General features: G+C 38.9%; 1 protein-coding gene across 3 annotated transcripts in view; it reads left to right on the top strand.

Moving 5' to 3' along the window:
* The window catches only part of LOC308388888 (ligand-dependent corepressor), a 25,700-nt gene extending 11,565 nt beyond the window's left edge, over positions 1 to 14,135 (top strand). For 2 of the 3 annotated variants that reach the window (XM_080869853.1, XM_080869854.1), the window contains exon 7: positions 7,777 to 14,135. In XM_080869853.1, the coding sequence (XP_080725979.1) occupies positions 7,777 to 12,346 (4,570 nt within the window). In that variant the 3' untranslated portion in view covers positions 12,347 to 14,135. Of the gene's footprint in view, positions 1 to 1,346; positions 7,051 to 7,776 lie in introns of those variants that run through there. The other variant, XM_080869855.1, reaches the window with a different exon arrangement.

The raw sequence follows: 14,135 nt of genomic DNA, 5'->3' as shown, positions 1-14,135 counted from the left end.
GGGTTCCTTTTATCAGCAGCAGTTTGTTACGTAGTGAGTAAATGCGGTTTAGAAGTAATTTACTAGCTTGACTTTTCTTGGTTTTCTTTAATTAATTTCTGGCAAGATACAGGCAGACCTTATGGTAAATGTAGTTTACTACATGACTCGAAGCATTGCTGATATTCTTGCGTCTATATACAGCGATAAACCACTGTAGCAGATTGCATAATGCGTAAACCCACATGAAACTGTTTTGGTTTTTTTGTTTGTTTGTTTATTTGTGTTTTTCAGAATAAAAGATAATGCGGACTGAATGTTATAGGTTATACTAAACAGTATTTATAGGGGAAAGTCCCACTGATGAACTAAAGAAGAATTTCAGGGACTTAATTCTTTCTGTCAAGTAAAATGAGAATGATTGATCAGTAATTTAAATATTTAATAATTATCTATGGCATTGCCCAAGCACCTATAACATGAGTTGTTTTAATATTGTACATGAACTTGATACATATTCTTGGATGTGGCTTACTCTATCTTCCATTTAAGATGTACAAATTGTGAAACTCCAAATCAAAGGACCCCACCCCTGCTCTTTTTGTTTTGTTTTTGCACCCCAGCAGTGTCAGGCTGTGGAAACTGCTGAGAGCTCTGCAACTGATTTCTTTTTTTGGGGGGTGGGGAACAATATAACTTGATTAATTGAATAATTAAGAATAATAATTTGCAGTTGTTTTGTTTTTTGCAACCTAGAGCTTGAGTTTGATAGATTGCAAGAACCCTTTGCTGGCTTACTCTTTTATTGCTGTGCTTGTTCAGTGGTAACGTCACGCATAAACTGTCAAGAGTTTTTGGTGCATTAGTTACTTTGTATGTCATAGATCTTGCGCCCTGCATCTACATCTACATCTACATCAGACTCCCTTACTGCAGTTACAAATAGTCCATTCTCCTGGGCAAGCTTTTTGAGCCACAGAAATGCCAAGTCTTCAGTGTACTTTACTAAATGCATCTTCTTTGTTTTTTATTTTCATTGTTTCTTTGCCCTTTCTTTTTTCTTTTTTCCCTTATGTTTTATGAAAAAATAAAAAAAAACAACAGCTATTACATCAAGCATATTTAAAAAAAAAAAAAAAAAAAAAGTTTAACTTGAGTCTTTTTGGGGTTTTGTTTTTTGTTTTTTGTTTTTGTTTTTCAAAAGCCATACACACATTCACAAAGTTGTTCGAGTGATGTTACCAAAGCAAGGTCATATAATAAAGGAGTGGCCAACATCCTCCCCTCCCCACCCCATCCTCCCTTAGTAAAGAGAAAAGGGCACTGTGCAAGCTCTGCTTACACCCAATTTCCTTCCATCCAATCAGGCGATCCTTGAGAGCGGACGGGCATGTCGGGCTGTTTATGAGGAGCCTACAGGATGGGAGGAGGAGGGAGAATTTCGGCCACTCCACCTGTTATAAGCCTTCTTCGTCTCTTGCATACTCACTGCGCATCAAAGAGGAACCCGATCTGGAAAGCGACCCAGAGTCACCCCTCAGCCATAACCAAAGCTGCAGCCCCAATGACGTTTTCAGAAATGCTTCCGGTTCCTGGAATTCCAAAACTCATTTGGGAGCCCTGCTGAAGCTCAAAACCAGAAATGAAGCTAGTGAGCACCTTAAAGATATACCAAGGTTGTTGGAAGCTGCTGGACTTTTGACAAAGTCACTTGCCTGTGAGAAAGGAAACCTCCAGCAGGCCTGCAGAGACCAAAGCCTTTCTCTGTCTCATTCACCGTCCTTTGACCTAAAGATTCCCCAGGTCCGAGTTTTGGCTACAGGAATAGATTCGTCATGGGACTCCGTGTCCACTGACTATTCAGGTTCACTTTATGAGAATGGCCTGGGTAAGAAGCTTTGTTCCATTCTACCCAGGCAGATCCAGAAAACCACCACCAGCAGCAACAGAGGTTTAAATAGCTCAGGTTCGGAGAAGGAATACTGGAGTTTTACCTCTGACTGCCAAGCTTTGGGGGGGAACTATCCAATGGATTCAGAGTCAGACCTAAGTAACAAGCAGCCTAGGAAGAAACGAGGGCGATATCGACAGTACAACACAGACCTGCTAGAAGAGGCCATTGTGGTGGTGATGGGTGGGAAAATGAGTGTTTCTAAAGCACAATCGATTTATGGCATCCCGCACAGCACCCTGGAATACAAAGTTAAAGAACGTCTGGGGACCTTAAAAAATCCTCCGAAAAAGAAAATGAAGCTGATAAGCCAGGTGGAAGAACCCAGCGTTTCACTGTCCCCCAAACAAAAGGATCTCCAAAATTCCCAGCACAGTCTTTATGACAAAAAAGAGAGTGCTTCTGAAGAGAATGGGACTGATTTTCGTGACAGCAGCCTCTTATCAAACGAGTGACGCATCCATAACATACTAACTGCGGTGTCCTTTTTAATCATTGTGTTTGCCAGACCGTGGCAATACCCGTCTTTATTGCATCTCTAATAGTTCTATTTATTATTAACTTATTTAATTTTTATCACTAAATTTAGCACTTATTACATTAAAAATGTTTGCATAGGGCAGGGCTGCCCAATCCCCTCCTCGAGAGCTACTATCCTGCAGCTTTTAGATGCATCCCTACTCCAACACAGCTGAATCAAATGAATGGCTTGTTATCAGGCCTTTGCCAAACACGATGGCATGCTGAAGAGGTAATCAAACCATTTGATTCAGCTGTGTTGGAGTAGGGATGCATCTAAAAGCTGCAGGACGGTAGCTCTCGAGGACCGGGATTGGGCACCCCTGGCATAGGGCGTAAACACACAAGTGTCTCCCAGTAGTGTATGTTGTGGCTTGGAGGGCATGCTTTTTATTTTAGAATTATTGAAATACAATAGCATGCTGGTAATTAAGTTTTAGTTATTGATTCAAATTAAGCTTTAAAAATTCACTCCTTGCTCTGTTCTTTACAGAGCCAAACTGAAGCTTGTACAAGGATGTGGCGCCCCATAGTGTTCTCTCTTAATATTGGTCATGTTCAAATGAAATAGTTCCAAGTATGCAGAGCCTGTAGTTTGGGTGAAAACATATGAAGTAAATTAATGCATGGAATGACTAAAAGTCTCAAAGTTTACAGATATCGTTGGAAACAGACAGCAGGAAGTATGGCCGCATACTAACCTATTTATATAAATGTATAAGATATGGAATATAGCATAATGTCATTCTGGACTTTATCTGCCTTTTAAAACATCCTAATTTCGCTCATCCTCACAAGCACAGTGGTTTTTTTTCCACTACTTCTACTTAGTTCTGTACATTTTACTCTGCCATATGGTTGGCAATAGTTTCCATTGCCTTCTACACACAGGTTATGTTTAAAATAATGCATTACTACACACACATCTAGACAAACAGTTATACCTCAGCTACATACCTCAGCTAAATCATTGCCGAAGAAATCACCTGTAATAGAAAAGGATTGAATACCCAAATAAGCCTTTTTAATGGTAACATTCAGGATGTCATACTGATGAGTGTGTGTCCTTCTCTCGTCTTAACAACCTTATTTTCAGTAATCTGTAGTATTTCAGTGCTAGTGTAAGCCTGCAGAGCATTACATTTCTATGTGATTTTTTTTTTTCAATGTTTTGGGGTTTTTTTTGGTTGGTTTTTTCCTCTTTCTTCAAACTTCAGGTATTCTATCGTGAGATGTGATACAAACCTTTCTGCTATCTTTTGTCATAAAAATACTGCATACCTATAATATACACATACACCCATGAGAGATAATAAAATAATATTTTTTTCTGTCATTCTATAGTGAGGATCATAACTGTAACTTGTTAACAGTTGTAAACAATCCAGATTGGCTAATGTGGTTACAACCATGCCTCAGTCCATGCTTACCCTGTTTTCAAGTTGCCATGGCAAAAATTCAATGAAAAAATACATTGATTGGCTGTATTCATTAATTGAATGTAAAATGGTAGGTTAGGCTTTTTTTCTTGTTACCGTTATGGCTTCTGTGAATAGATTGTGCATTTGCACATGAGTGCACACATACTAGGATGTGTGGGTTTTTTTTTTTGTTTTTTTTTTCCCCAATTGATTAGATGATAGTGTACCAAAAATGTGTTTATATTTGGACAACAACAAAACTACAACCACCAGCAATTTTCCTTTCTTGAAACTGACTATGTAGGGTAGCGGGTTGACAGTAGAAGCAGCTGTTAGCTGCTTCACTAAAATTCACGATGATGCCATTTCATTAAAAATAACAAATACTTAAAGTGCTGTTACCATGCGGAAAGGGCTGCATTTAAAAACCTCTACAGAATGCCTTTTTCATGTTGCTATTTTCATTGAATTTTTGCCTGGTTTTTGACCCAGCCTTGCCCATTAGTTTGATCAGGACACCTCCTTGTGCATTATTGATTACAGCTCAGGATGCTAAACATTATGGGCTCATGACCCATTATTTCTGTCAGGTTTCCATACAGGTCTAGCAAGGTTTGGTAATGAGTCTTTGTTTGTTTTTTGTTTTTAAAGATTTACTGGGTTTTAATCATATTTGCTGTCATATTACAGAAACTTACACTACACAGATGTAGTTCAGGGCCTTGCACATTTGTATTTATACCACTGTAACAACTCTACTGTAACTATAATTATAATATAGTAATCCTCTGTTTATTCTCCACCTTTAGCTATTATTTAATAAGTGTTTTTATGGTTCAAGGATATTAACCCCAGATTTAAAAAACAAACATGTAATACATCTGAATCGCTTACCATGGTTTACAACATAATACCCAGTAGTTGCTTCAATTACAGATGTACATATACAACTAAATCTAATCACTGATTTGATTTCAGTAATAAAATTATTTTTGCACTGACAATCCTCAGGCATTGCTGAAATATAAAACTTTATTGTCTAATGCATTTAAGTTGATATACTAAAGTCATAAAAGCGCTTTTGGGTTTATTGATCATTTATTGATTGCTCCTTACATTCTGTTGTAGCAAATCCAGTGGTTGACTACCTCATCTGGAAAGCCGATATCACCACTATCACTGTTCTCAAAGCTGTTTTATGTAGCAATCTCATGCACACAACACTATACTGTAAATTTCTTTGTGTAAAGGCAAATGATTTAAAGCAGAGTGGTAATCATATTGATATAAGTATAAAAGTTAAACTATATATAAATATTTCTGTCTATACTTTTTTTTGGGTATGGAACAGTTTAGGGAACTTATTCTGGTCGTGACATGATACATTTCCTCTGCGTTGAAGGAACTATGTTGCTAAAATGGGTTAGAACCTACTTCTTCTTAGATACCTTCCAAATTTTATTATATTGTCGATTTAGTATTTATTAAGCTTTTTTTTTTTTTATTAAAATGTAACGTTAACACTTAAATTGAGAATGTAAACAGCTTTAATTAAACTCAATGCTTCTTAAAATAATAATAAGCCTGTGTGTATATATCTTAAAAGGTTTATCTAACTGTTATAAGAGATAGCTGCGGAGCAAGACTGTACTAATTTATTATGGGCAAAGTTTTGCATGTGAGGACTGAAGTCGCTCTACAAGCTTAAATGTTGAGACTCTTCAGCTGATTGCGGAGTATCCTTATCCATACAAATATGTACAGATCTTGTACATTTTATGTCACTTTAATAGCATATAAATGAATGGCACTGGGTGTATTTTTGCATGATTGGACTAAATCATATTTGTCATTTGGGGATTTTGTTCTGTATGGTGAAGTTTATCTTTTGGGGTTGTTTTATTGAATACAAACAATGGGGTGTTGGTGTGTTTAATGTCAAGTAATCACTGTAAGAAGTAGATTCTCTTTGAGCCTAAAATATTTCTTGACCAGTTAAAAATCTGGTCAGTGGTTAAGGATGTTATAAATGCCCTTGTATAGCAGATCGTAATTTTGAGATTATTTATCCTCCTATTGTATACAGTGTGTAAACTTTGTGAATGAGTTTACTCATCCACAATTTTCTGCTTGTGAAATATTGTGAGCTGGTATGTAATTTGGTTTGCTTGTGCTTGTTAGATTGACTACTTGAAGAAAATGTACTTGGTTTTGTAGCAATGATCAGAGAAACAGAGTGGAAAAACCCTCAGGGATGAAACTCTCACCAGTAGTTATTCAGGTACTCCACTTTACTGCTTAGGCTTTGCAGGGAGGGATGTGAAGTTGACGAGCTTAGCAAAAAAATCATCAGGTTCTAGTTGGTTATTTTTATTTAATCTCTAAAATGTATTTTTAAAGCTCTAAAATTTACTTTTGAGATATTTGACATGCTGTACAAATAGCTTCATGGTTAGAGCCAAAAATCCTGCAGTACAGCTTTCCATCTTTGACTACTACACTACACAATGAATATCAGGGATTCAAGAATAAGCCCAGAAACGTCCTAATAGTCTTTCTGCTTGCTGAACATTCATTACAGCCTTCACACCCTCATTTTAGAGAGTATACAATAAACTTTTGTGATATAAAGCTGAAATTCATTAAAAAAAACAAAGTCACCATTATGTTGTCTTGCTCATGCTTGTAGTGCAGTTTACTGCTAGTATATAATAACCGGTTTGATCCATGAAATTTCACTTTGTTCCTTTTTATGTAGCTTCTAACACAGAGGACAGGCATAGCAAACCTGATTTGTTATGCAGCCTTAGCTTGCTGTGGCAATAGTTGTTCCAACTTGAACAAAAGACATGAAAAATTCATGTTTGTGATGTCAAAATGAAAAAATGTTGTCCAGTGTTGCTTGGCAATGTAGTATTAGCTAAAGTTGTGTGTAAATATGATTTATAGTTTATTTTCAGACAAAATATAATTTAGCACAACTTCATTTATTTCTGACTTGTTGATCTTTTACTTGGCAGAATCTGCTGCTCCCACAAAACTGTTGGTCTTTTTTTGTTGCTCAGCATAGCTTTGTAGCATATCACCTCATGAATGCAGAATGCAATGTTTTCTTGTTTAAAGACCCAAAGTGCAGCTTCTGAAAGATCTTTTTTTTTTTTTGTTAAGCAAAGAAAACAACTTTTCATAGTCGCAGATATATTTTTGGCATAATGTTATGATTTAAAGGCTCTTAATGTAGTAAGGTATCGGGATTTTGTAATAGATCTATTACATAAATGTAACTTAGAAATAAAGAGCGATACTCGTTTGGCACAATTATTAATTTTTTGATTTGCATTGGCATAAATAAAATTTTGGTATTAGAGTAACGTGTTTTTTTAATATCTTTAGTTATGTTTGATTTTTCTTTCATTGGTTTGTTTTATATTGTGAAAGGTAACTTGAGCATTTGTCATTTAAAACAAAACAAAACTTGACATATAAACTTGACAAGTCTGATATATTTGATTTTTGCCCCTAATGTAGTTGGTATTATAACTAATATGTTTTCGACATGGTTTAACCAAATGGGCTACCATTACTTAATGTCTTGTGCATGTATGATTTTTTTTCTTAATGTAAAATATAAAAAACTAAAAAAATAATGGCTGTAATTGGTCAAGTTCACTGGACAAATGATTTGCTTCTAAACAGTATCACTTATTCTTCTAATAAATAAATATGAATAAAAAAAATATAAACGTGTATATTATTTCACACAAACATAAATCTGCTTCCAGGTTTTTTTAACTACTAAAGATGAAAACTCACTTATCTGCAGAGCTCGTATCAGTCAAAAAAAATGAACCAGTGTTGTCTAAGATTGATGGAGAATTTAATGTTTCCTTCTTCTTTTCCTCCCAGTGAGTCTCCAGACCGCCATCTCGCAAAGGCTAAAGACCTGCAGTCCACCTCCACTCTGGAACAGTTCATGGCCAAGCTCTGCCCCCACCATCAGAGACAGATAGTAGATGCCATAGGTTTTCTACAGACGGAGATCAAAGCACTTGCATCCTCCAGTACACATAAAGCCTCTAACTGTACCTCTGGTGTCAAGGGAACTTCTTGTTCCACTGCAAAATCCAGTGCAGTGACTCCTGAGAAGTCACACCCCGAGATAAGATTTCCCAGTGAAGTCACTTCCAAGCCAGAAGTCCCAGGCAGTTGTGCAATGAAAAATGTTCCAGAAAATGCTGTGCCGCTGAAATCGTCTATAACCCCTAGCACTGTTTCGGATCTTCGCAGCCCTGGGTCAGGGAGTAACCAGGCTTTGGTGACCCCCATTGCTCATCCAGTAGATGCAGAGAACCGTCATGGTGATCATGCACCTCTTAAGATCAAAATTATGACCTCTAATGATGCTGCTGGTAAGAAGCTGTGTGTGCTCAGTCCCACTGTTTCTACTCACTCTGACACTTTGGAGGAGAGACAGAACTCTGATTCATCCACCAGAACAGAGACTCAGACTGCCAGACTGAGCTCTTCTGTAAAAAGACATAATCAGGGTAGCCACACACATGAAGCTAGGCAGAGGGTAACTATTGGACACCCCAAAGATACACCAGCAAAACTGTTTCCCGTCAACAGTTCTTCAGACTCTGTGCGGACGGCCAGGAAGACCATCAGGTCGTCCTCTGATCATTGGACCAAGGACTCTCCATCTAAAGGAATAGTTGACCCTGATCTTGGCCACTGTGACATTGTTTTTATTGACAAATCAATTACAGAGTGTGTTAAGGAGCCGCGGCACAGCATGGTACCACGTCGAAATGCCAGAAAAAGCACCAGAGGACATTTGTGGTTGGGGCCAGATGAAATCTGGGAGTTAAAAACTGTTCGTACTTTGGCTGGAAAGGGTAACTGTCCTAATCCAATGCCAAAGCTCACACCATTGGTCACTCCAAAGCAAATACTTTCAAAGCCTGAAGGTGTGCCACCTGTGGATATGCCTTTTGTTGGATCATGCACGGAGAAAATAAATCAACAAATGCCTACACAGGAGACAGATGATAGTGTGATACCAGGCACAGAGGATATCATAGAGGTAGCAGCCAGTAGAGTAGATATTATAGTTGAAACTAGTCAGACAGATCAGTGTCAGAACAAGGGACAGTCTAGTCCTTCATCTCCATTAAGGACCCCAACAGAGAGCCAAGAAACCGTTAAAGACACAGAAGTAGAACAGGATGCAGTTGCAGATGTAGGGATGACTACAGGAAGTGATGAAAGTGTTGATCACGCTACAAATGAAGCAATAAAAGAAACTGACCCAGAGCCTCAAGAGGAAATGCATGAAAGTACAGAGGAAACAGTGGCAGAAACAGCCCTTGAGCCATTAGAGAAAAATACCATAGAAGAACCAGAGTCCCAGATTTCATCAGATGAACTGCACAGTAGTGAACCCGTTCCCCAGCAGAATAGCATCACATTGAATAAAGTTGACGAAGGTAAAAAGGAAATAATGCCAGATGAGCAACCTCAGGAACTTCAGCTAGAGACACGAATACACAATGAGAACTGCGAAGGGACAGATAGCGCTAATACCACAGTTTCAGTAGAGGAGATGATGACGAAAGAGACAGAAATCGAAACACCTGAAGTAGTTGAAAGTGTTACGCCTTTAGAGATAGAAAATGATAATGATAGTGACTATGATGTATCCTCAAAGTCACTTGACACACTCTTGAAGGAGTTGCCACCTTGGCGTAGGAAAAAAGGTAGCAAACCTCCAGTATCAAAGCTGCTGAAGCAGACAGAAGTGGTGATAGTGGGTCATGTTAATGGAAGACCCGTATCTGCCTCTGACAGGAAATTGCGTCGTAGACCAGGTAACGCCACATCACCTTGTAAAGCTGCAGCAAAATCGAGTCAGAATACATCCAACAATAGTTTTGAGGTAACTATTGTCTCTACCGCTAATGAAAAGAATATGAAGAAGCCGTTACCTGACACACGCATACCTAAAGACTCAATTGAGACTGCTGTCATTGAGCAGGTGACAGAACCCCCCCCTGACACACAGTCAAGCCCAAATTCAAAGCCTAAACAAATCCAGAAACAAAAGAAAGTCCTAAAAGATGATCAGCCTACCGATGATCCTCAAAACCCTGAGCCCAAACGTCAGCTTAGATCTGCAAACCAGAAGCCACCTGAAACTCCAGTATCGAATTCTATTTCAAATCCTGCCACTCCCATTTCATCTCCAGAAGCACCCCCTGAGCAGCTTCTTTCCCTCCCTCTTCCTTGTCCACTTGCTGTTCCTGCATCTCCTCTAAACGAGTCCTGTGATCCTCCAACCTCTGAACTGTCTCAACCAAACACAGTAACTGAAACTGTGGAATTAAACACTGAAAATACTGAACCAGTAGAAACTCCATCTGAAGAAATGGAGACGAATGTTGAAGAGCAAAGACTGCAGGCCAGACAGAAACTAAGATCTGCCAAGGTTGTAGCAGATGACAGTAAGAAAGTGCAACTTAGCGGTGAGGTATCAAGTCCCGTAAAGGCCGAATTGCAAACACAGATTATGCCATTAAGAAGTAAACGGGTTCTTCAAAAGAACACAGAAGCAAGCAATGTTGCCGTGCAGCCAAATGTAGCAGCTTTAGAAGATGGGTCAGTAGAAGATAATGATTCATCTGTAACAGAAAGAAGAATGCCATTAAGGAGTGATGAGACCAGTAAGGGTGAAATAGCCTTGCAGTCTGTTACTCAGTTGCCACAAGTGGACAACAAAAAATTAGCACTAAGATCACAAAGACTGATCCCTGTCCCCTCTACTAGTGCTTATACTGTAGCCCCAAGACAAAACGATGTAGCTTCTCCTGTCAGAATAATGCCAGAAAGAATAACTAAAGCTCAGGTGAGGTCCCCCTCTGGGTCTGTTGCATCCGTGTCCCACAGTTCACACGGCCCTATCATTACTCCTAGGCATGAGCCCCCAAAACAAACGACTAACAAATTCTTTGAGACTTTGACTGCAGAAGAAAGCCAACAGCTAATTACAAATCTGAATATTAAATATGATAAAATGCAAAAAGGTTGGGTGCAAATGGATAAGGAGGGTCAGCCAGCAGCAAAATACAAAAACAAAGCAGACCGGCAGGCAGCTATATGGAAAAGTAAGCGCAGGGCACGAAAACCAAAATCTGCAGAGCATCAGAAATACTCGCCAGTCCAAATGCTTTTTATGAAAGGTTTTAATCTCTCCAACATTTGTCGCTGGTTCCTTGAATCAACGGAAACAAAATCTCTTGTCATCGTGAAGAAGGTGACCACACGTCTTCCGTCAGAAAGTCAGCTGTGCTTCCACAACTCGTCAAGTGCGGCAGGGACGTCTCAGGGTGTATTTCCAAGCGTACAGGCAGAGCGCTTAAAGAAGCATTTGAAAAAGTTTGCCATTGCCTCTCCTGTAAAGAGCAACCCCAGGAGTCAGAAGCTGATTGCTAGAGCACTGGAGCAAGAAGCAAATGCAGTCAAAGGGAAAGAGAGAGGAGATCTCTCCAGTAGTTCTCAGAATTTGACAAAGTACTCCTCTGCCAAAGCTTCTGCTCAGATAAGTGAATCCCAGAAATCCTCTGGAAAATCAAAGAATCCAGCTAGCGCAAGGATCCTGAGGAAATATTCTAATATTAGGGAGAAGATGCAGGTTCAGCAAACTACTAGTAGACTGAAAAAGGCATCCAAAATATTAAAAACCAGCAAGATTAAAAGACTTGCCACCACAAAGTCGTCCTCCAAGTCAAATCTGAAGCAGTCTCTTAAGGCACAAAAATCCGCATTACCTGTCAGCAAACGAATGAAAGAGTCATCGGCGAAAATGGAGAGGCGAAAAATATTGGCTAACAAAAAATCAAAGCAAACTGTAAAATATAAAGCTGTGAGGGCTCAGAGCAGTGGTAGAGCTTCAAGAGATACAAGTAAAAAGGAGTTGCCTAAGAGATGTTCTCAGAGACTTGGGTCTCCTAAAATAGCCGAACATAACCCTGTCGACACACCTAAAGGCAAAGCGGACAACAAAAGGCACACTGAAGCAAGTTCTGCAAAAATCCAGTCGAAGGAGTCGTCACAGAGTACACCTACTGAGATCAAAGATGCAGAGAATGCTGCTGAAACCCCACAGCAGAGCACGGATGTCAAGGTGCCACCCTCACCTGACCAGGTGCTAACAAGATCCCAGAGAAAAATGGAGGCTGCTCTCCCTCCAAGCGGGAGCCCCAGTCATGTTTCAAAGAGGGCCACGAAGTCCTCGACAACACAGCATGCATCTCCCAGATCAGTTAGGAAAACTGATGAACCTACACTGACGAGAAGCGGAGCTTTAAAGTCTCCGGTAAAAAGAAGTCCACGCAGTGCAACAAAACTGGCAACCAAGAGGGCTCTGAAGCTTGCAGACACCCCAGCGAAGCGCACAAGGACATCACTCTCAAAATAAGATTGAGACAGAGAGATCATCTTTATTTAGAAGATTTGCCTCTTTATTATCTTTTATCTGGAATATACTCCGAAGGACCAAACCCAGTCTATTTTGTGTACTCACCAAACTCTTCAGAGAATACCTTTTGCAGTAGGTAAATGTGAAGAAGAAACACATTTGGAAATTTGTTTATCAGTCAGTGTGAAAATGCAAATGTGACGTATTGTTCAGATTTCTGTTTGTTTTTAGGACTGAACACCAGTCCAGCGTGATGTCTGGCAGTTGTAGCCGTTTGGCTTCATGTTTCAGCGCTCTTGACACGGCTGGAGATGACAACAGCCTAACAAATGTTTTCAGAGTTAGGAGAACAAGCATCAAACTGGGATGCATAAGAATTTGTTCACAGTCCTTTTGTTCCCTTTTTTTTCCCCTTTGCTGTTTTTGTATATAATTATCGTTTTAGATGATAGCATGCACTGCGTTTAAGCTTCCTATGTAAGTTGGCAGTTTGTATCTCCAGCCTGTGTTCAAATCACAACAGCGTGAATATGTGACTGCTGTGACCAGGTGCCTTATTTATGAAGTGTAATGTAATAGAATGTGTTGCTAAATGTGAAATCTCCTGTCCTCTGCTTGTAACAGCTTTCAGTTCCCAGAGAGGCAGTCAGCATTAATTTGCTACACACAGTGTGTGCAAACTGTTTCCGTTCCGCACAGTATGTGCCTCACACTTCATCTGCAAATTCTCACGTTGATTTAGGCGTTCAGATTTTCGTACTCATCTTCCACCTGAGATTTATTTTGTGCCCATTTTCCCACAGCATTAACATAAAATTATTCTTATTATAGTTGTATTAGATGTTGAGATCTGAATTGTTAAGAGACATGCGTGTTATATATGTGTCATGACAAAAGTTTGTAGCTTTTTTTTTTTTTTTTATGTTTTTTGAGGTTTCGTCACTATGTACCTCCACGGTCACTTTTGACAATTGCACCCAGTGTTACCTGCACATTCTGGTGACTTTTGAGTATTTTACCTGCGTCTGCATGTGGTTATTCTTGTTAATGCTTAGACCGTTTCACAATGCAGCCATGAAACCTCCCATTAATATTTATGCCCCTAAATCCCGTTTGAGAGTTAACTAAAAGCTGTAAACTATGGGAGATGATTTGGGAATTCTAGCTTATTCGTCAAAATTCCTCCAAACAAAGGCCTGAACAGTTTGTGTATTTATTGGTAAGTATGTATGAAACGGTAACGGACCGTTGCATTAATCGTGTTTCGCAAGCTGGATCTAAAATATTTGGGGTTGCTTTAGTCCCTTTCTGAGTTGTGCATCCAGGTGTTTGGCAGTTTTACTTTTTATGGTCTCTTTTTTTCCATTTCTTTGTTTTATTTTCACTGACAGTTAGATGTTCTCATAATGTGACGTTTGTTTACTTCCGTCATAGTAACTTACATTAGTGTATTGTCAAAGGAAAAAATACCATTTTAGCACAGTTTTATTATTATAATAATGATTATGATCATTTTCTTTAAGAGGATAAATCATCTGTAAATGCAAAACAGGTCTACCATGTTTTTATTGTTATTTAAGAACTCCATTTAGGCTAATGGATTTAGCAAATGTAAAACAGCCCACCAAATACCAGACTTGAACATGTTTATTCTTTACAGTTGCTATTTAAAGATTTTCATTTTGTATATTAGAAAGAAATACCTGCTTTATTTGTGGTAATCCCAAGAATGATACATCTTTATGTTAAGAACTTTGTATTTTTGCTGGAGTTGATATAAAGATGTTTG

Source organism: Rhamphochromis sp. 'chilingali', assembly GCF_963969265.1.
Source record: "Rhamphochromis sp. 'chilingali' genome assembly, chromosome: 20".
NCBI classification, from domain to species: domain Eukaryota; kingdom Metazoa; phylum Chordata; class Actinopteri; order Cichliformes; family Cichlidae; genus Rhamphochromis; species Rhamphochromis sp. 'chilingali'.
This window is presented reverse-complemented; position numbering and strand designations above follow the sequence as displayed.